The sequence below is a fragment of the Pseudocercospora fijiensis genome, assembly GCF_000340215.1.
Source record: "Pseudocercospora fijiensis CIRAD86 unplaced genomic scaffold MYCFIscaffold_10, whole genome shotgun sequence".
Classification (NCBI taxonomy): domain Eukaryota; kingdom Fungi; phylum Ascomycota; class Dothideomycetes; order Mycosphaerellales; family Mycosphaerellaceae; genus Pseudocercospora; species Pseudocercospora fijiensis.
Window position 1 is genome coordinate 3,525,770 of NW_006921541.1, and position 23,520 is coordinate 3,549,289.

At 45.0% G+C, this 23,520-nt stretch overlaps 2 protein-coding genes across 2 annotated transcripts; both read right to left on the bottom strand.

The window, feature by feature from the left end:
• Positions 1 to 15,690: 15,690 nt before the first annotated feature.
• MYCFIDRAFT_216998 (uncharacterized protein) lies at positions 15,691 to 21,149 on the bottom strand. The gene is made up of 3 exons (XM_007933664.1): positions 21,015 to 21,149; positions 18,412 to 20,944; positions 15,691 to 18,352 (listed from the first exon to the last, which is right to left on the bottom strand). The coding sequence occupies exons 2-3, from the start codon at positions 20,911 to 20,913 to the stop codon at positions 15,773 to 15,775; spliced, it is 5,082 nt and encodes a 1,693-aa protein (XP_007931855.1). The 5' UTR covers positions 20,914 to 20,944; positions 21,015 to 21,149; the 3' UTR covers positions 15,691 to 15,772.
• A 1,601-nt stretch (positions 21,150 to 22,750) lies between these two features.
• MYCFIDRAFT_200487 (uncharacterized protein) lies at positions 22,751 to 23,428 on the bottom strand (the record flags this gene model as incomplete). Its single annotated transcript, XM_007933665.1, has 1 exon — positions 22,751 to 23,428. One exon carries the CDS (start codon positions 23,426 to 23,428, stop codon positions 22,751 to 22,753), a length of 678 nt encoding a protein of 225 aa, XP_007931856.1.
• Positions 23,429 to 23,520: the final 92 nt, after the last annotated feature.

Genomic DNA, 23,520 nt, shown 5'->3' on the forward strand with positions numbered 1-23,520 from the left:
AAAGTTCGATGAGATGAGAAAATCACAACCAACAAGAACCGAGAAATTTTGGTCTTCCATCATCATCTCCGGCGCACCTTAAGACGCAAAATTCGGCTCTCTTCTCCCAATTCCCACCACTCTCTTCCTTTGCCACTGGATTTTCAAAAACCTTCCACCAAAGTCCTCATACCTCTCCAAAGCAGCATTGTTCCCGACGGTCACCGAAAGAGCTCGATCGCATAGCCCCTGTCCTCCTGGTTGAAGCAGCATATTGGCGATCCCACTAAACCTTGTCATCGACACCCAGACCGCAGCGGACATATGCTTGTCATCAAACACGTCGCAAAGACGCCATCTGCCCGGACAGTAGTCACACGATCGTCCAATGCCAAGCTATCTCGCAGTCGTGCATTTGAGGCCGTGGTTCGCGAGAACACATTGTGGAGCCTGGTACAAAGGAGCCAGGATCTCCCGTGTCTCAGGAGATCGAAGCTCTAGTAGCTGTAGCTTTGCCAGTAACAAGTGAGAACGATCTCCGTATAGCACCGACAATTGGTGCCCCTCATCAAGGCAATGGTGCGGTGTAGTGAGAACAAGGTTGGCGGCAGTAGACGGCAATCTAAACCTTGTTCGGGAAGAAGAACTCTCTCTTTTGGACGGAGCTCCATACATACCAAGAAGCCAAACCACGGTTGGCTTCACTTAAGGCTATTGTTGCTTCCTATTATTGTCGCGCCTTCCTTACGCGCAACTTCACCGCGCAAACCTTACCGTACTCGCTATTCCTTCGCGCCTCGACTCGCTATATTCTTCTTCGTCTTCTACCTTTAGCGATAGCGATAGCGATAGCAGCGTTACTACTACTACTACCGTTTCGAGCTATAACTAGTATTTCGCGCGACCTTATTATTATAGCTACTTTAGGTGCTTTAGCGCCCGACTTAGTGCCTACCTTACTAGTAGGAGTACCGTATTTATCGTAAGCTATAAGGCGTATCGCTATAGACTCGCTACTAACTCGCTCTAGACTTCGACGTCCTACGACTACAAACACGAAAGATTTCTAGTACTATAGCGAGCAGACATAGTAGGACCTTATCGACGATACTACAAATCCGTAAAAGAAGAAGGTAGCTTTAAACAGAATGCGTAAATACTTAGCTGCTAGTATAATTATAGAGACTAAGCAAGGAAAGCTAGCACTATCGCTATATTACTTCTACACTCGCTACGATAACGGCTATAAGTATCGCGTACTAGATGCTAAAGGAGAGAGAGTCTATACTTATTATAAGTGTTAGGGCAAGAGTAGCTATACTACTAGCGAGATTAAGGTTAAAGAAGACGATAAGAATAGCGAGCTAGCCGCGATGTAGGCGCGAGTCGAGGCCCTAGAGTCGAAGAATACTCTATTAGAGGTAAAGAGTATTAAATTAGAGACGAAGAATATTATATTAGAGACAAAGATTAATGCTCTTAAGACTAGGTTTGCCGATCTAGAGGGTTATTGTTAAAAGTGGTTCAAATAGCTTAAGACTAAGGCAATTATTAAGTTAAAGGATGTGTATACGATATAGAAGGAGTTATAGCTAAATAGCGATCGCGAGCTACTAGTAGAAGACCTTTAAAATAGTAGCGAGTCCGCTACGAGTATAGCAAATAAGATAGCGATTCTATAGCGAGTCTATAGCGAGTATACTACGAGTCTATACTTCTACTTCTATATCTTATTTCTTCTTCCGACTGCGCTTTAGCCTCTAACTCTTAGTATATCCGCCGCTGTTAGTAGATTGTTGCTGCTTAGCTTGCTAGCTAGGTTGCTGCTTAGGTTACTACTTAGGTTGCTGCTTAGGTTGCTAGCTAGGTTGCTAGCTAGGTTGCTAGCTAGGTTGCTAGTCTTTAGATTCGCTCGACCCTTTTAGAACAGACGTGCCTCGCGGTATCCTCGCGGTGTCCTCGCCGCTTAGGTTAATAATCTTAGGCGGCTTCTCTATGTCGATTATCTTCTCGGTCTATAGCTTTTCTTTTTTAATCTCTATACTGTTAACTACTCTATGCTTACTCGCTATAGTACTCGTAGTAGTACTCGCAGTAGGAGGAATACTTAGCCGGTGCTTCCGCTTTTGCTACCTTTGTTGCTGCTGCTTCCGCAACTAGATATAGATAGGTATCTCGTAGATTGTTGTCTTTGTCGTTAGTTTAAACGTAAAAAGAATCTATTTAATCGATAGCAAGCTAACCGCTTTAGAGGATACCTTATCTAGTTAATTATCTTTGTCGAAGCTAGCGTAGAAGAAGTAGTTAGTATAGTCTTCTATGCCCTTAATGTCGCTATTGTTAGGTAGCTCGTTAATCCGTTTATTTAAAATCCAGTCGAGAAAGCTTATATTAGCGGCTTTATATGCTTCTTTAGATACGGAATTAGTCGTAGTAGAATACACCTCCGATTTATAGTATATCTACGTCTCTATAGAGGCTATAATCTTAACTTCGACTCGCTAAAGATAGATAATATAGCGGCACCGGAATAGCTTTATTAACTCTGTTTTTTCCGAAGAAGAAGAAGCAGGTATTGCTAGACGCTACGAGAGGCTCCGAGACCTAGCGTTTAGTCGTTAAGTTGGCTTATACTGCTAAATAGCAGCGTTACGTACAGCGTTAGCCGACTTAGGTAGAGAGGGGAACGCATTATAGCCTCGTACTATACTCGTAACTATACTCGCAGCTGCCGTAGCAGCTGCTACTAATAGCTCGCGTACAAATCGCTTAGTTAGTAGATTAGGGTTCTTAAGGCTACATTGTAAACAGTATGCGTATAATTGAAACATTACTGCATACTTAACGCCTAAGACAGAGCAAAAGGTACCCTATTTAGTAGGCATTGTTATATTGTTAGTATAGAAATAGGTATAGAATAGAGGTAGAAATAGGTATAGAATAGAGGTAGAACTAGCTAGGGAAAGGACGAAATAGAACTAGAATAATCGACTCGCTATATACTCGCGGCCGGCTCGTAGATCGCCGATTAAACTACATTATTTTCAAACTCAATTAATCTAGCATCGGGGTTTGCAAGCGCCTCCTAGTGCCGAGCCGTTGCTAACGTCCAATTACGAGCTGCTAATAGCTTGTCTAATTCTACTAGTTCCGGCTCTTCCCCTATAGCTATATACTCCGTAACTAGCCGTCGAAGAAGTAAGTATACAGAGCGGTAAACGCGCTCTCTATCGCTATTATTCTCGCTACTACTAACTAGATACGAGAAGTTATAAGCCTACAATGCTACCTAATACTAAGTAAGCGTAACCTCGGGTAGGTAGGCTTTAAGATCTAGGAGCAAGTATATTAGCGAGTCTGCGGCGAGTCTATAGCGAGTCTAGAACTAATATATACCGAATTCTTAAAGGTCTTGCTCGATATTATTAAGTACGCCGTCTAGTATAGGAATACCTTAATAAGAATGCCCGCTAAGCTCTAGATAATAGTATAGAATATACGGAATACCTAATACAACATATAGTCGCCTAGCCTGCTTCCGAATACGATAGCTATTCTAGAGGTAAATAAACTCGAGGACTTTATTACGTATAATTAGTATATAGATCGCAAGGAAGGCAATCCGGTCGGATAACAAATTAGCATCGTATAGTAACTCGCGTAGCAACTCGTAGAAATAGCCCCTCTAGCTATCTATAGCGGGTACTTGCTACCGCTACTATAACTCAATCCGCTAGTTTATCTTACTAGTGCCGTATTTGAAGCAATCCTAGAAGGCAGGTAGCGGTTCCTCCGATTCCGCCTTAGTACGAGTCGCAAGGCGAGTCCTATAGTAAGCGTCCGCGGCTAGAATCGTCTCCGCTCTACGGTCTAATCGGATAATCTATAGCATTACACTACTGTTCTTAATAGTTGCAACGTACTAAGCGAGTACAGAGACAGCTATCCGGCTAGTAATGCCTATATAGATCCAGATAATATAACGCGAGTAGACATTAATAGCTGCATATATCTATATGCCCTAATGCTCGAATTTATAGTAAGTATCTATTAATATTGCGTATCTAGGGCCTAGTGTCCGAACTATACTATAGTGCTCTCGTACTCGCTCGCGGCGGACTCGTAGGCCTTTAGGATTTAGTAAGCAAGCTATACGATACAGCCTGTCTCTGCTAACGATGTTGTATTTAGACCTAATATAGGTATATAGGTGCCTTCGGCTAAAAGACTCTACTAGAGACTTATTAAGCTCTTCTCGTAAAACCTCCGCTATCTCCTCTTCCGCTCGTGCTTATAAATACCGGTCTATTGACTTCTTTAATCTAAGCTCTTAACGTATCCGTTAATATCTCCGCTAGCCAATATTAAATCTATCCGCCTATAGTATTTTAACCGCCTCTTTATTAGTTAACCGTAGAACGTAGAAGGTATAGGCGACTCGAATCTTAAGTTGCTCGATATCGTTAACTCGCTAGTTAGTATAACGGTTATACTAGATATTCCACTCCTAGAGCCTTCGTATAAGCGTACGCATAGATATCTAATAACCGGTCTCCTATAGAAGGTATTATAGGATTGCTTCCTTCGTAGTGCCCCTCTCGACTTAAGAGATTAACTAGGCCCTCTATAGCTCTAAATTAATACGTAGAGCTATTATGCGAGTTAATAGCGAGTGTAGTGCGAGTCCTTAAGGTTAAACATAAAGAATTAGGTAGTAGAGGCGGTAAGAACAGCCTACCCTAGTTTGGCTTCTTAGTATCTATAGGCCTCCGTACTTTTGCCGCTAAGGCACGCTAAGAGTGTTTCGCTATAGAGCTTCTATGTTCTTCTATGTATACTAAGAGTGCGCGATCCGGGATTTCGTTAGCCGAGACGCAGTAGCGGTTGTAAAGTGTCTAACGCAATCCCGGATAGTAGAAGCATCGAGGGCACTAAGGGCCTCCGACGACGCTTAGAGGAACTTCGGAATCGTAGAGTGGAGTGATGTAGGTAGTGTGTTAAGGCTCGACATTCAAGGCGCGCGGCCGAAGGAATCGCCGTCTTTCGTTTAGCACTCGCCTATTGTAAGCAGTAGAAGTTAGAAATGTAATATAGCTTCGTACGCGCTTTCTAAAGATAGCTATCTCTATAAGAGACGTACAAACCTAGATAGCTAAAGAAGACTAGTGCTTATAGATTGTTAAAGAATCTAGCTAAGTTCAAAGAGCTAAAGAATAACTATATATTAGCCGACGGTACTAGATTTAGGATTAAGTTAGAAGTAAATAGATTCTTAAAGAAATATAGGGCTAATCGTATACCTTAATCTATATCTAGTCTACCGGAGCGTTACGAAAACTTTTTTCCTAATCGCGACGATCCTATCGATAGGATCGCTTAGGATCCTCGGGATTATATATTAAAGATCCTATCGGATAGGATTGCTTAGGATCGCGGAGTCGTAATCCTATCGATAGGGTCGTCGTAATCGTAAATTTCGGGATAGGCTATTCCGAAATTCGAGGCCTAGGAACGTAAAGGACGCGAGACAAGTTAGAGCCCGACTACTACTATAGCTACTACTCTATATACTACTACTTCTATAAGGTATTTCGAGGTATTACGTACTAATATAGATTAAATTTAGCGGTTTAGTAGGTTTTTTTTATAAATAAATTTTTTTCGTTAAGGTTTCGTTAAATGTAGCCGATATTTCGTTAAGGTTTCTTTTAAAAGCCGACGCTTAATAAGCAGAACTTTAGAAAAAAAGTATACTCGAAACACTCGAGATTCTTTTCTAGATTCTAAGATAACTACTAGGTATTAAGACTTAAAAATTTATAATACTCTTATTAGTAGGTAGAGCTCCAAGTCTTATCTTTTAGATTTCTAAAAATAGTAAAGTATAACTTAGAAAAAGCTTAAATACTATATTGCTTATTTCTTTTTCCTAGCTTTAGTTTCGTAGAAAATCTATAAATTTTATATTTTTTTATAATAATATACTAAAAGAAAAGTACCTTTCTACTATATTACTAAGCTGTAAACCTGCTAGAAAAAAAGATGAATTGGAAGTAAAATATCTAGAAAGCGATTTTCTTTCCTTTATATCTTTTTATCTAGAAGGTTTACGGCTTAGTAATATAGAACAAAAATGTTCTATTTCTAGTATAGTATTAGGCAAAAGTCTAACTTTTATAAGTTACCTATTTATCGTTCTAGGATAGCTTAGGATCGCTTGCGATCGCTCGGGATTAATAGGATTCCCGATCGATAGGATCGTCGCGATCGGTAAAAAAGTTTTCGTAATATTAATATTAATAAGATATCCTATTTCCGCTTATTTATCTTACTACGAGGCCTATCGCTATATAACCCTATAGGTAAAGTTCTTTCTTTAAAGTTTAAGTATATTTTCGTATAGTTATAATAGCGATATATATACTAAATTTAAATACTAGCTAATCCTACAGTTTATCTATCTATATAGTCCCCTTAGCCGCTACTATATCTACTATAAAGTCCCTTCTAAATAGTAATATCTTTATAGGGCGACCTAGTTTGCGCTTTAGTCTAAATACCCTACTACTATACCGCTTTATTATAGAAAAGGACCTAGAAGTATACTTAGCGGCGTTAGCGCGCTACGATAACTATATATCCTTTACTAATAGGCCCTCCTTTAATAACTACTTAATAAGCGCCTTATCTTACTTAGTTAGTGTTAGGGCTAAAGAGGCTATACGTAATTGGTATATAACTAGGCTAAGTAAAGCTAGGGTCTTAGTGCCTTAGGCAGGGCTTGGCGCTTAGCAATAGGCTAACTTGCCTACCTTCCTCCCTCTCCTCCTAGCTCCTTATCGAATACTACCTATACCTACTACTACCCTATCTACCTGCTAATATACCCTTCTTATATAGTATTCGATCTACCCTTTAAGGGTAGTAGCTAGATAGTCCTTATTTTAAGCCCCTAGCGGCACAGCTACGAACAAGACTAATCTAACTATATTACGCCCGAAGAACGGGACCTATACGTACTATTCTATCGAAACAACCGTACTAATTATTAAGCAAGGCCTTCTATACGGCCTATTACACTAAGTTAATCGTACTAGACTAATATCTACTAATTCCGCTATATCCGCATCTTAGGGGCTAATAATACATTATTAGTATTACCCCCTATTATAATAGCCGGCGTATTACGAAGCAATAATAACCGTGCTACTACTAGTAGCGCTAGCAATAACAACGCTAGTAGCATAGTGCCTACTAAAGTGCCTACTAAAGTACCTACTAAAGTGCCTCCTACCGAAGAGCCTACTATAGGGCCTGCTAAAGAAGAACCTATAATTCTAGGTAATAATCTAGAATTGCCTGTTAACGACATTCTTAATAACATTATTAATCGACGATATAGCTAACTAGCCTTTAGCCCCTAACTAGTAGGGAGACTTTAAGAAGCTACTTAAAACAGGCTTACTACCCTACGTTAAGAACAATAGCTAAAGGATAATCTCCTCGAGATTCGCCGCCTAAAGGAAGCCCTAACAACTACTACTAGACTAGAACTAGTAGTAGGACCTTCTATTTAAAAGAAGGATGCTAAGCTTAAAGACTGTACTATGTTTAATAGCTCTAGCCGCAAATAGTATAATAATTATATACGCGATTATAAATTGAACTAGCGAAATGCACTAAGGGCCCTACTAGACGACTATTCGCTAGTCGTCTATGCTATATAGTACATTAATAGAGACCTAAAGCGTACCTAGGATAACCACTTTAACTCCCTTACTAATTAGACCGCTGTTTAGTAGCAAACCTATAAAACTATTATACTAGACACCCTTAGAAACCCTATACTAAGGCAATAACATACTTAGGACTAGTACCTTCGAGCTAAGCAAAAGACTAATCAATCGGCCCGCTTATTCGAGGCCTATTTAAAAACCCTTAAAGACGACCTTCCGCCTAAGACTAATTCTATATAGATCTCCGAGATACGCCTAAAACTTAGATAGGAGCTTATCCTTAAATTAGACCGTCGCCGTGTATTCGAATAAGCTAATCTAATACGCATTCAATTTATAGTCGAAGTAGAAATAGCCGAACGGGCTGTTTAGCTCTAATAACGACTAGAATTAAGGATCCGACTAACTAGTACTAACCGTAGCAACCGTAGCCGCGGAGGAAACTAAGGTTCCTACTAGGATAACAATGCTAATAGTAGGAACAGTAACAACGACCTTAGAAGAGGCCGTAGCCGGCGGCTATATAGAGGAGGCCGCGATAGGGGTCGTAGAAGGGGCTCGTATCCCTACAATACTAACCGCTCTACTAACAATAACAATAGCTACGGCAGTCTACTAACCGGATTGAAGTGCTTTAACTATAATAGTACTAGCTATCTACTAGGCTAATGCGACAAACCTAAGGACTAGGCCCGAATTAACCGTACTTCCGCTAAACACCGAAAGTACCTCTTAGCGGCTAACGCTACCCCTATAGGCTAACCTTCGAAAAAAGAGTAAGTACCGCACTAACTGTTAGCCTTATACGGCGTAAGACTATCGACATTGTACTAGCTATTACACGTACCTGTCTCGTATCGGACTCGTATAGTACTAATTATAAAACTAAGGTTATACTAGACTTAGGAAATTCAGTTAGTGCCCTTATTAGCTATCGCCTAGCTAAGCAATTAGACCTTCGACAATTGCCTAGGACTAACCTGCTAACCCTTACTTAGTTTAATAACGCTCGGCACTTAACCTATAGAGCTTACTATATCTATATAGCCCTAAGAGATAACCTCGGTAATAAGCGCCTACTAAACTTTACTACCTACGCGGTAGATATAGACAGCCTCCTATCCGATATTGTTATTAGCAACCCTATTCTTAAGTACTACGCTATAGCTATAGACTTAGGCATTTAGAAGTAGCGATTTAGAATCGCTAGGAAAGAGGACATTAAATGTGTTAATATTAGCGAGTGCCCTAACGATATTAGGGTCCTATTTATTAGTAACCTAATACCCGCCTTAGCTAATCCGACTACCGACCTACTCGGTAGTAATAACGATAAATCTGTGCCCCCTAATAGTATAGACCCTAATTAGCTTGCTCGTATACTAGAGCCTATTCGAGAGACCTATATTAATATATTTAAATACTACTTAGCATCGATATTGCCTATATTTAAAGAGACGGATTATAAGATTAATATTATAGAGGGCAAAGAGGTTCCTTTTAGACTACTCTACAACATTAGTAAGCGCGAGCTTGCTGTATTACGTAAGTACCTAGAGGAAAACCTAGCTAATAGCCGTATTCGGTATAGTAACAGCCCTACTAGTGCACCTATCCTATTCGTACCGAAGAAGGACGGTAGCCTACGCCTATATATCGACTATCGTAGGCTTAATACTATTACTATTAAAGACCGCTATCTACTTCCTCTTATTAATAAGACCCTCGATCGCCTTTCTAGGGCCTACTTCTATACTATACTAGATATTAAGGATGCGTACTATCGTATCTGTATCCGTAAGGGCGATAAATAGAAGACAGCCTTCTATACTCGCTATAGCTATTTCGAGTACTTAGTTATACTATTTAGCCTAGCTAATACCCCTGCTACATTCTAGTCCTACATTAATCGGGCCTTATCCGGCCTACTAGACTACCTTTGTATAGTTTACCTAGATAACATCCTAGTTTATATACACTCCCCTAATATCGCGGAGTACTAGGCTATAGTCCGTAAGGTACTCGATCGCTTGCGAGCCTATAGACTGTATTACAAGCCTTCTAAATGCACCTTCGCCGCTAAGGAGGTAGCCTTCCTTAGCTTTATCGTATTAACTAATAGTGTTAAGGCTAATTCTAATCGGATTAAGACTATTACTAAATAGCCTATTCCTACGTTAATTAAGGAACTATAGTCGTTCCTCGGTTTTGCTAACTTCTATCGCCGATTTATTAAGGGCTATTCGAGGTATGTAATACTACTAACTAAGCTTACTAAAACTAAGGCCAACCTAAACAGAGAGTTTAAATAGACTAATAGAGCATAAGCCGCTTTTAACGGTCTAAAGCAACGCTTTACTAAAGTCCCCTTATTGCACTATTTCGTACTAAGCAAGTAGATCCGAATTAAGACTAACGCTTTATAGTTCGCTATATTAGCTATTATGTTATAACAGGCTAACGACACCTATTAGTACCTAATTGCCTTCTTTTTACGGAAGATAATCGATATAGAGCGTCGATACGAGACCTACGAGTAAGAGCTCTTAGCAATCGTAGAAGCCTTTAAGTATTAGCGCTACTATCTCGATAGTGCTTAGTATACAATTCAGGTCTATACGGACTATAACAACCTCCGTAGAATTACGAAGGTTACTAGGGTTATAGGTCGATAGGCTAGATAGGCCGTCTACCTCGCTAGGTTCGATTTTAATATATTATATCGGCTAGGCGTAAGTAACCCTACCGATAGCCTATCGAGGCGGCCTAATTACGATAGCGAGACTTAACAATCTATTAATTTATTGTTTCTAACCCTATAGTATAAGATTGCTATAGCCCGTATTATTAATAAGCAAGCGTAGGATAAGCGGACTTCCGGACCCCGCGGCGGTAACAAATACTATAGCGGAGTTGTCGTTCTTCTAGTATACGTTAGAAAGGACGTAGATCGCTCGAGCTATAATAACTCGATTAAAGACATTGCTATCTATAGTAATAGCCTATATAGCGACAGCACTATAGAAGAGGTTGTAGTAGTTCCGGCTGCTAGTGCTATTAGATATATACAATACGTACCTCGTTTAATAGCGAGGGTACTATTAAATAACCTTGCAAATAGGGATAGTTAATCGTTTATAGATAAGCTATTACGGGCTTAGTAGAGGGACGCCTTTGCTATTAACCGTATTAATAGGCTTGTAAGTAGGCAAACGACTCGATCTAGTAAGAGTAATTAGTCGATCGACGACAAAGGTTACTTAAGGTTTAAGGGCAGATACTATGTCCCCGCTAAACAATCGATTAGATAAGAGCTTTTAAAGCGACACTATAATAGTAAGCTCGCTAGTTACTATAGTATAGAGAGGTCGCACGAGTTACTATCGCGTATATACTACTAGCTAAATAGTAAGCGGCATATAAAGGAGTATATATAGACCTATATAGTATACTAGCGAGTTAAAGCACCGAAGCACTTGCCGTTCGGCGAGTTGTCTTCGCTCCCTGTTCTAAAGAAGCTATTTGCTAAGCTAATAATAGACTTTATTATAGGCCTTCCTCCTACTAATCGTAGGGGTAGCAAGGATGTATATAATGCTATCCTTATTATAGTAGATCGATTTACTAAAGGCGCTCGATACATCCCGGCGCGCAAAGATTAGACTACTATTAATATAGTAGAAGCGCTATAGACTAACATCTTCTATACCTATTAGGGAACCCCTAAGGGGATAGTGTCTAATCGTAGATCGACACTAATATCTTACTATTAGAGCGAGATTTGCTTATAGCTAAGACTAAAGTATCGGCTATTAATAGCCTTCTATCTATAGACTAACGGTTAAATAGAGAGGTAGAATGCTACCCTATAGTAGTACCTGCGTAGCTACATTAATAAGAACCCCGAGGATTAGGTTAACCTCCTATAGCCTATAGAATTCGTATACAATAATAGCGTGCACTTATCTACTAAGGTTTCACTATATATAGCTATAATAGGCTAAAACGCTACCCTACTACAAGATCTATTTACCTCGCTCGAGGCCGAGCGCAAGGAAAGGGAAGCGCGTTAAGTACTAGAGACACTAGCGGCGATAGAACGTGTCTAGAAGATGCGAGAAATCTACGCTAAGATAGCTAAGAAGCTAACAAAGGCTTAAGAGTATTAAAAGGCCTATTACGATAAGCGCTATATACCGATAACCTTTAAACAAGGCGATATAGTTATACTTAGTACGAAGAACCTTCGTATCCGCAAACACCTATTACCTAATAGCAAAACAAGGCCTAAGCTCGTACTAAGATACATTAGCCTATTCCGTATTCGAGAAGTTAAAGGCTCCTCCGTATAGGCCTACTAGTTATAGCTTCTACCTTATTACACTATCTACGATACCTTCTATATATCCCTCCTTAAACTATACTATTAGCGCGAAGGCGATAAAGCGCCTACTAAGTTAGAAGAAGTCTTAGCCGATAGTAAAGAGCTATAGTCTATAGAACGTATCCTAAAGCATCGGACTAGGCAAGGCAAGAAGGAGTACCTATTAAGATAGCAAGGCTATTTACCTAAATAGGACTTATAGGAAGCTAAAGACTCCTTTAAGGACATAACCGAGTTGTTAGATAAGTATTAGACTAGCGTAAAGAACAAGAAGAAGGCTAAAAGCTTATAATGTTACTATTAAGGCCTAGGAACAATACTACCCCCGGGGTACTATTAGCTAACTAATTAGAGGCAAGCAATTGTTAGTAGCAAGGGATAATAAGACTATACCGTAATAGTAAATACGTACCGAATGTTAATAAGCGCGCTACGACGCGCTAACTAATCGTATACTCTTTTAAGGGCTCTGCCTCTTTACTAACGCAACAAGTCCCTTCTCTTAGTATTTAGGTCCCTCTCTTATTCCTTTATTCTATCGAGACCTCGAGGCCTAGGCAATCGGCGCGGCCGGCGCGGCTATATTAGTAACGGTATTACGGAGTGTATTGCTATTTAAAGAAGGAAGGATACGACCTATTAGTAACGGTATTGCTAAGTTGTTATTAGTTAAAGAAGAAAATTAGAAGCAACGTGTAAGGCGGAAGCCGAGGAGGCTTAGTACTAAGCACGTAGCGACCCTAGCCTATAAGTGCGCCCGAGATCTACGCTTAGTAAGCGCGGATACTTCCGATCTTTTATCGCGGCGTAAGACGCTAGTAAACGGGCGCACTAGTGTAGCGGTCTAATACAGTATCCGCGCTTTACAGTCTGTAGATTAAGGTCGCGCGTTCGATTCTTAGCGTACGTTCTTAGCTAACTAGGCTAATCCTTAGCAGACGCGGCTTCGGAGGTGCCTAATTGCCTTAGGCGCGCGACTCGGCTGTAGGCGCACCTGCCTTAGAGGGGTTAGCTTATAGGCTTATTTGTTTGTTAGATTACGACGCAATTCTAATTAGATACTTAGCTGCACGTTCGGGTACGGGGTATTAGATTTTATTAGCTCGGCTGCACGTTCGAGTGCGGGGTATTAGAAGATTTTATTAGCTGCTCGGCTATACGTACGGATACGGGGTATACTAAGGCTAACTAGCTGTAGGGCCGTAGCTAAGAAAAGGGAAGCGCGTATAAGGCGGAAGCCGAGGAGGCTTAGCGCTAAGCACGTAGCGACCCTAGCCTATAAGTGCGCCCGAGATCTACGCTTAGTAAGCGTAGATACTTCCGATCTTTTGTCGCGGCGTAAGACGCTAGTAAACGGGCGCACTAGTATAGCGGTCTAATACAAGGTAAAGTTAGCGCTAAGACGGCTAGCGCCGCTATTATTAACATTACTTGCTATTATTACTACGCCTATAGAACACAACCTTACCTACACTACGAGCCTAAGGCACTAAGGGGTTAATCAAAACTTTAATTAAAACTTTAAGCCGCTTAAAAGATTAAGTAGCTTAATAGACTAACCGACTAAGGGCAAAACTATAGAGCTAAGCTAGCCGGGGTCGATCTTGCGGATAATAGGTTACTCCTCGATCTTTCCGATCCTTTAAGCGAGGCGAACCTCTACTACTACACTTATAATAGCCTTTACCTATAGAAACTAGAAGAACTAAGTCTTTTAAAAAGATATAATTAGTTAATACTTAAAGGCTGCTAAACCTAACTAATTAGGGCTAGTAAAACTACGATAGTAAATAATAGCCCTCGTAATAATAAGAGCAACCCTCGGAACGGACAAACCCTTAGAAGCGGACATTTCTAGGTCTTTTAGAGTAGACGCAAAGAACTCGGAACGATATTACTTAGAGCGGAGGTAGGGCTATAATACCTCGTACGTCTACCTATTATAGTAGGGAAGACGCGCCCGTATTATAATTAGTCGATAGCCCTTAATTCTTATAGCTTTATATCCCTTTACTTTATTATATATAAGGATAGCGCAGTTAGAGTTAGACATTGTATTAGAGGTAAGGTTTAATATAGTTATATAATTAGGTAGTTAAGTGTTTAATTTAGCGCGGGCTAAGCAGCTTATTAGACTTGCTAAGTTAGCGGTAATAGAGGTCGTAGAATATAGATAGGCTACGAGGGCGCGGCCTTTAGAAGGGAAGCGTATATTAGGGCTAAAGAGGCTATACGTAATTGGTATATAACTAGGCTAAGTAAAGCTAGGGTCTTAGTACCTTAGGTAGGGCTTAGCGCTTAGTAATAGGCTAACTTACCTACCTTCCTCCCTCTCCTCCTAGCTCCTTATCGAATACTACCTATACCTACTACTATCCTATCTACCTGCTAATATACCCTTCTTATAGTTAGAGGCGCTATTCTTAAATTTAGGTATATAGCGGTCGCGATAGTAAGGTACTATAGTAGCGGCGGCGATAGTAGATAGTAGAAACTCGGTAGATTAATAGTAATAGTAATAACGAATAATAATACTAATTATTAGAACTATAGACTAGATATAGCGATAGCAATTGCTCGGTTTACTACTAAATTAGTATAAGAGGCAAAGCCGAGGGGCGCGGCTTAAAAAGCTAAGGGGTTTCCCTTTTAGGAATGTTTCGAGAAGCACTAAGCTGTGTCTTAGGTACGAAACTAATGCTAAGAATAACGAACCTATATATACCTAAACTATAAGCGACTCTATACAGTAATCTTTGCTATCGTATAGCGCTGCCTCTTCTCTAGAGATTAACCGCTACTAACATATTCGCCGCAAGCGAGTACTTAGGAGCGATGCCTCTCGTCGGAACGCATTGACTCTGAGGTAACACAGATGGAGTTGCCGTGCACACATACAACGTGAAACCCACATGCTGGAGACCACCCCTTGGTCTGGAGTTCTTCTGATCTGTTCTTGAGACTGTCTGCCATGGTGAAAAATGGATCATGAGAAACCTCTAATAAACTCCAGCTCGCATCCTAACATTGGCCACATGGAAGAAGCTGGCAGACATGGGCGGGACATTCCCGACCCTTCGCACGTCGACCATCGCGCCGACGATGATCGAGTAGATGGGGCCAAGGGATGAAACACAGACAAGAGTGACAAGAGCTATTATTGGCTTTCGGTGAATTTCATTGGAACAGTTTCCGCCATTGGCATGGCTTTCACGTGAGGCATTGAAGGTCAGTGCATCTGGCAAAAGCAGCCCATTCAAGCATACTTGCTGATTGCGTCGTACAGGTTACGGCCTCATCGCCCCAGTCCTCGCTGAAATCAGCGCAGAGAGCCGCCCTGACCCCAACATCAATTGTGTGTCACTCTGCAATCTGTACGGTGGAGCAGAATGCCAGAACGTGAACAAGCAAAGTCAACATCACTGGAAAGCACAAGAGAGCAAGGGATTTGTCGCGAACGTATATTGATCTGACTACTCCTTGGTGTCGATCTTCGATCGCAACAATACAACTACATCATGCTCGCTTCGTGACCACCCTGTAACTCTGCCGTGTCAAGCCTTCTCACCAATTGGAATCAACCGCGGCCGCAATGGCCCGAGCCTCCGCATCCGTTGATGGCTCCCAGGAGTTGTCAACAGTCCCAAATGAGTCGGAAACCCAGTTATTCTGCTCATCGGTCGACGGCGCGGCGGCGAGTTTCTTCTCCTTCTCTGCATGCTCTCTCGCTTCGCTCATCCTTCGCGTCCTGCTCAATGGTGTCGATCATGTCACGAATTCTCTGCTTCTTTTGATCGTCAAGGTGCTCGCCGTAATACCTCGAGAAGGCTGGGAAGTCGTGCGGGGCCTCCTTAATCAGACGCTGCGCAGCCTCGATCTGCTCAGGCGTCCAAACGAACGTTGGATGGTCGAGCTCATCGATGGTGAAGCCAGTGTCGATGCAGCTGTTAGCACGGGAAAGGTAATCGTGCAGGTAGATGAATGCGTTGTCGGACATCTCGTGTTGGTCGGGATCAAGTCGAGCAGCTTTCCGAGGCTTGGAGACCTGCTTGCTCTCATCCGGGTGATAATCGCCACCAACCAGCAGGTGGATCGACTTGGCTCGAGTCAAGAAGACACAGGCGCGCTTATCTCCGCTCACGAATCCCCAATCTGCGCGACGATACTGCGGAATCATGACATCGCCGATGACCATATGCTTCTCCCGACCCATGAAGTTGTCGGTAGTGCTCGTCTCAGGCAAGTATTCGTCTGACCAGCCATGCTTTCTCTGCAGCTTGCGTAGCAGGCGGGTCAGCTCCTTGATCTGGAGGTTGTAGCATGCCTGGACCGCAACGTTCTGAGATGTCTTGTCACCATAACAAGGAATGACGTATTTCTCCAGAATGTGGATGATGTACATCACGTTGGTAAAGTTCAGGCGAGAAGTACCGTGATTGTCTCTCCGAATCTGACCCTTGATGATGGCCCAGTTGAAGCGCGATTGAATGGGTGAGGGATAATCGAAGCCATTGATGCCAAACATCATCTTCTCCTCGTCAGGAGTCAGAATGTACTCGGGTCCCTTGAGTTCGACAGTGGGATAGAAATAGTACTGAATTGGCCTGAACAGGACCTCGTGAGTGCGGCTCTGGGTGGTGAGCTCAGAGTAGGGGAAGCGTGCCGTGCGCCAGCGCGCGAAGAGTGATTGGTCGATCGTCTCATGGAACTCATTGACGAGTGATTGTAGGTTGGAAGACTTCTTGTCCTTGATTGTGGAGGCAAACTTGAGCAGACCCAACTGCCTCACATCGCCATACATGCAATGAGACACGACGTCGGCACGGAGTTTGACATGAACACCAAGAGTTCCAGCTTCATCTGACTGAGTTGCCTCGTCATGCTCAACGAAGGTGACTTTGCTTGGGTCTCCACCGAAGTTTGAAGAGATCTCGGATGAGGTGATGAGGTTGTCCACCGTAGAAATGATCATTGGCGCCGATCGGATGACATCTGCACGGCAGACACCGATGACCTTCTTGAGTTCGTTCAGACGCTTTTGTGTCCAATATCGGGTCTTCTTCAGTGGTGGCGCCAGCTCCATAAGACCATTCTCAGCGTTGCCAGGTACAGTCGTGGTCGATGTGTCAGAGGTGGTGTTCGCGGCGGCAACCGACTCGGCATTGGCATTCGGATCGACAGGAATGGTGGTCGCTGTCTCAGAGCTGGCGTTCGCAGCGGCAACCGACTCAGCATTGACATTCTGATCAGCGGGAATGGTGGTCGGCGTGGTCGATGTCTCGGAGGTGGCATTATCAGCGTTCTCAGCAGTAGCCGACTCAGCAGTGGCATTCTGATCAGGAATGTCTGGCTCAGAATTCTCACCAGAAATCTCCACCTCTGAATCAAGCGGATGCTGTGCAATCTCATAAAGGAATCTCCGCAGCTGGGAGTACGAGTTCAGCGTTGGACCATCCTCAATGAGCTGAACTGAAGCTGGCTCGTACTCTGCGCTGTTCTTTGCTTCGTCGTCCATATTGGCCAGCATGTGACCTTCAATTGTATACTCGTACATCGCAAAGCGGGCGCGGGACTTGGCTCGCTTCTGGGCAAAGATGTGCAAGAGTTGCGCCATGCCTTCAGGAGAGACACCAGAGAGAGATTCCTCTGAGAACTTGCCTCTGTTGATTATCTCCGTCAGAGAGCCTTGCTGGGCGAAGGCGCGAAGAGGCTTGAAACCTGACTCCTTGAGTTCGGGATATCGCGAGATGCTGTTGACAACATTCTCCAGATGTCCATTACAAACAGCGTTGCGCTCCGACATGAGGATGACATTCTGCTCGTGCTTCACCAAACAGAGTGCCTTGTGCGTGAGCAAAGTGGTCTTACCTGAGCCGCCGATACCCTGGACGAGCTGGAACCCACCATGAGTTTCCTTGGCATGGCGCACGGCTTCGACCTGCGACTTGTGCCATCTCTTCCCAGGTGGACCCGCCTCGAAGTCTTTGTAGACATGCTTGCCAGCGCCATTGTGGATCTTGGAGAAGGGATCGACTTTTTGGTCCCAATCCTCATTGCCCTCATAGTTCACAACAGACCAGAGCTTGCTGTATTCATTGTCTGGCTTGGTGGGATCAGAGACCTTGGAGATTATGTCCATCTTAGCCTTCGCCAGTTGCGCATTGGGCTTGATCTTCAAGGAGACTTTGAAGAAATTGGCAGTGGAGAAACCATCATTGAAAACAGCAGCGACTGACAGGACAGCTTGAGCATGCTTGCCTGTCAATAGAACACCCGGTCGCCATCGATGTCGAGGGTGTTATCGCCGGACACCATCTCGATTCTGGTATCGTCAGCTTTGCCTGGAAGCTTCACGAACGCAACGGCAGCTGTGTTGGTGGGGATGGTGACGATGTCCTTGTCGGAAAGACCAAGCTGAGGTGGCTGCGACCACTTGACAGATGCAATAACGGTTGATGACTGGCCATCGATGACGTGGAAGCCGATGAGATGATCATCAACTGAGACAGCGGCGGTACGGTTCACTTCCTCAGCATAGTTGATAGTCTGACCATATCCCTGCATGACGGCATACTCCGTACTGTCCTTGAAGACAACAGGAGGAACATGTCGAACGAAGGGCATCTGCGGCTTCTTAGAAGCGATGGCATGTCGACTCAGCATCGTGCCAAACTGAATTTGAGGATCAGAGTTGTTCTTGCCTCGCAGATAAGAAGACCACATATTCTTGGAGAACACGGGATTCTCAGAACTGCCTCCAGGGAAGTAAGTCTGAAGATCTTGTAGTTGATACCACTTGCGCCCCAGCTGTGATTGCTTCTGGATCTCCTGAGCGTACGGGTAGAGTCGGAAGACAAGGTCGTGAGAACCACCCTTTGGATCACGGCAATTGCGCACGAAGTCCAAGAACATCATCTCTTCTTGGGTCATCGAGGCGCTGAAATCCTTCTTCAGACCTCCAATTCGCTTGAAGCTCAAGTGCGGCTCCATGTTCTGTGTCAGAGCATAGCTAGACGTGAAACGAAGCTCGAGGTACGGATGCTTCTCGTCAGGCACCCACTTCGATGACATATTTGAAATGGCGGATGTTGGTTCACCGGTCTTACGATGATGCAAGCGCCCGAATGGAAACATCAGTACGCCATCGTGATTGATTGTGCCGCCCTTCTTGCCCTGGCGACGGAAAGTGTAGAGAAACTTGAGACATGGCGCGTAGCCGATCTTGGAGAGCCGGAAGCTGAGGCCAGCGACGTTGGCAGCTTCGACTGGTGACGTTGGATCAGACATATGTGGCAGCATGCCATGGTCAGTCATCGCATATGCCGGAGAATGGAAGGTGTTCTCTGCTGCTGCGTGCTTGTCTTCCTTTTGATCTGAGAGACGCACAAACTTGGCCCGCTCGTGCTCGTTAAGATTGTCACGAAAGACGACCCAATCTGGAGCAGTGACCTGCAGCGGCTCCAAGACAATGTCAACTCCATCAAAAGACACCACCTGGGCCTCAGAGCTGATGTGTGCTTCCTTGGCTTGCTGACGATCGTAGACTTTGGACTCTTTTGCGGTGGGAGGCAATTGACCGGTACGGAGCAGGAAATTGCTCGAGACTGTATCCTTGTTACACCCAGAAGCGTAGCCGCAATCATGTTCTGCTGGCATGGTGGAGCTGAGAGTGAGCAACGGATCGGTCTGCAGATCAAACTGGTGAGGCTTGGCGTTGAAACCCTTGATAGCAGCGGGCGTCTCACGCTCTGAAGCGTCATGACTGTAGAAGACAGGCTGGAGAAGATCATTGGAGCAGCGACGTAGAACCACAAGCTTTGCGGGCTTTGTGCTGAGATGTTGGCGAATGAGTCGAGCAGAAGTTGGCGTGCCATCCTCCTCATACTCTGTCATGACGACATCGCACTCAGATTCCGGATCGATGAGAGAGACGAGAGCTGCAACCTCGAGATCCGAAAGAACATCGGACTGGAAAAGAGTCGCAGCTTCCTCAGCAGAGAGAATTTCGGCTGCCTGGAGCTGTGCAACCAAGATGCTGAGCTTGAATTCTGGGTCCTTGAGATCGATAGAGACAGTGACGAGCGAGTCAAGGATGTACTGAACAGCCTTGCACTTGATGGCATAGAGACATTGTGGCTGTGGATAGGTGTCATCGTCTTTGATGAGTTGCGCTGCCACTGCAGTTGCAATCGCGACATCGGAAGACTTGTGGGAGTCGCTGGGAATCATGAAGACATGATTTGGCTTCTCATCCTTCATAGTTGTGTTGTGGACAATTTCATCCAACAAGACGTCGTCAGGCCCCGAGGTAGACTGGTCGTAGAAGCGAGCGACATCGGCGAAGTCATCAATGGTCTGCTCGTTGTCTTGAGTTCCAGCGCCAGAAGATGCATCTGAACCATCTGCGGTTGAATTTCTAGCGACCGATGTGACTGAATGTGATGACTCATTTGTGAGAGTTGGAGATGGCGAGCGCGAGGCTGGCTGGGCAGAAGATGACAAGAGTCGCGTGAAGTCCTGTGGATCTTCGTCATTGGTCCACTCGGCGCGACGATTGACATCGTCCTCTGCCTCGTCATCGTCACCAGAGAGAGACGCTGCGTCATCGGGACCAAGCCAGTTGTGTGGCAGGTTCTCGACACTGTGCTCCATAGCAACGTTGCCGGGAGAGCGAGCAGAGGCGCGGCGCTCAGCACGAGTGGGTGAGCCGATGGTGAGGCGGGGAGAGCGACTACCACGACGGCTTGAAGGACGAGAGGTGTTGCGCAAGCTGGCGCGATGGCTGTGGACGTTGGGATCGTCCGTGGTCGCCATGGTTGAGCGTGTAGAAGCACAGTCGGCGTCTCTAACAAATGAATGTGGTCAGCGATTGAAGTCAAGTCAGATTCTGATGGTGCCGATAGGCAGGCACCAACCTTGATGTCTTGGACTCGCGCTGGCTCAGAGTGGCACTGCACGCGGCGTGACGAAGGTGGGGTTATGCGACGGCGGCGGCGGCGTCAATGCTGCGGCGGATGGTATGACTTGATGCAGGAAGCGGTCGCGCGATTGCTGAAGATGGTATAAGGGGAAGGGGGGCGGAGTGTGGTGTGCACGACCAAGTCTTGAGGACGGTCGAAGAGCGGAAATTTTTTCGGCGACGCGCGATTGAAATTTGCGCAGTGGTGGTCCAAGCTTCGGAACGGGAGCGGAAGGCAACACCAGGCAATCACGTACGGCAGAGCCTTCTGATTGATTGTACTAGCCATTTGACAGCCCTGATTGGTCGAGTGTCGGCAATGACAGCAAAAAGCTCACCTGCAGCGTTTCAGATATGATCCCACTTTACCATCGAAAGACACGCAGGAAGGAACAAGAGGATCTGAGGCGCCAGTGGTAGTCAACTGCCTTCGGGTGCGTGGGCCGGAAATGCTGTCCAGTGGCTTCGCAAGCGTTTACAGACAAGAGGAGGGTTCTCGATACAGAAAATGGTCTGGATGCGGAAGTGCTTCTATTCATCGTCCTACTGTCTGGCCGTCAGAACACATCCTCTCGGATGTGCGTCTTCTGGACCAAAGGTATTGCAACTACTCGTGACCCTTGAGGCTTCGTGGACGAATTCGGCCCCGAGACGAGCCTGCCAGCGTCCGCTTACTCATGGCTTTCAGCAACATCGTATGCACAAGAGACGAGTGCGGTGATTGATGCGCTGTGTTCCAGCTTCACCAGCTGAAAGGCCTGACAGATTTGGGTTGGTAGATGACTATAACCGACGTCAGAACCAAGGGCATGTGTTCGTGTTTGGGTGTAAACATACGCATTATTATACCCGCGATTGAGCAATACGCCAGTCGCTAGGATATGAGGATCTTCTATCGGATCCTGGGTGCGACTGCGTGCATGCAACAGCAGAAACACAGTTTGCACGTTGGCTGGTAAACGACGTGAAGTTGCAAATTCCCGCTAGTGGACGGCACATCCTTGAGCCTAAGTATTAAGTCATGGGCTATTTCCGTCGAACGGAGTCGACTCCGCGCACAGATCCTGGATGCAAAGCGAGCCAATCCTATCCGTGGCTTTGTCGCCCCCTCTGTGACTAACTTAGTCCGAGAGTACAGAGCAATTCTATAATTCGTGGAGCGCTGCGGGTATTATCAGCTCACGAACGGCGCGCACATGTCGGCAATGATGTACCTTGTGAAAAGTTGCTGCGGTCTGGCCGCAACAAATACAATGTATGCACAGAGGCAAAGATGATTGTTGGAGGGGTGTTGTGTGACGTGGGTCTATTGAACCATCTTGCGGACGGTGATGAATTATTTCGATGGAAACTGAGTGCTCAGAAATGCCAACGCCGCGTGGAGGTGCGAGCACGGACCGCCAGTCTCAAATGTTCGCGTTGGTTCACAAGCGGACCAGAGCCAGTCTTGGCATGCTTTTTTCATGTGAAAGTTGAGTGGGCGAGTCTGTCACAGCTGCGCACCACGGATTCCGATCCATTACCACTGACTTTACGACGTCGCGATAGCATGTGCTACACTCTCAAGCTTCTGGCTCGCTGAATTGCTGATCGTACACAGTCCGCTGTGGGTTGGGGGGGGGGGGGTGCTGTGGTCCATTCACTCTTCATGATGGCAGCCTAGAGGCTCTTTCATTGCTCCAGCAACATCTCTTACGCCAACCAGGCGCTGACTCCAACAAGCCCCGCACCCACGACGATTGCAGTCCTTGCAATGCTCAGAGCGGCGAACTTCTTGATGAACTGCACAGTATTGCTCTTCTCCGCCTCCCTATCAATCGGCGCATCTTCATACGGCTCAACCTTCTCTTCGTCGCCAGCAACTCTTGCAACTTTGTGTCCCAAAGGCGCCATCAAAGTGCCTGTAAACGGAAAGATTGCAGCGACCAATGCCGCAGCGGTAGCCCAGCGCGTCCAAATTCCGTTTCCAGCAACTCTCGCTCTGTGTGCTACCACTCCGAAAGCAGCAATTGTCGCAAGTTCAAGGGGCACCTGTACGCGGAACATGGCTGTCTCCATAGCAGAGAATTGTTGCGCTACAGCTTTGTATGCGCCGGAGCTTCCAAGTGCCAAGGCGAAGTCGAAGCCGCGAGTTGAGACTGTGGGTGTAAGACGACCGGATTCGATTGGCGTCTGAGGAACATTAAGAGATGGTGATGGACGCGTAATTGACGGCGTTGGAGGTTGCGGTTGTGATGGCGACTTGTACAGTAATGGTCGTAGCATGGGTGGGAAGACGAGGAAGGTCGTTGTCGCCATTGCTGAGCCCAAGTAGAAGGTGGAGGCCAGGGCGAAGGCCTTAAGGTATGCGGAATCGCTGTGAGACGCCATGATGGGCAGAGAGAAGCTGGGGGCAGATAGGAGCTCAAGGAGCGACGTTATACAGAAACCCAGGAAAAGAAGTGTGTTGACACCGAAGTGTG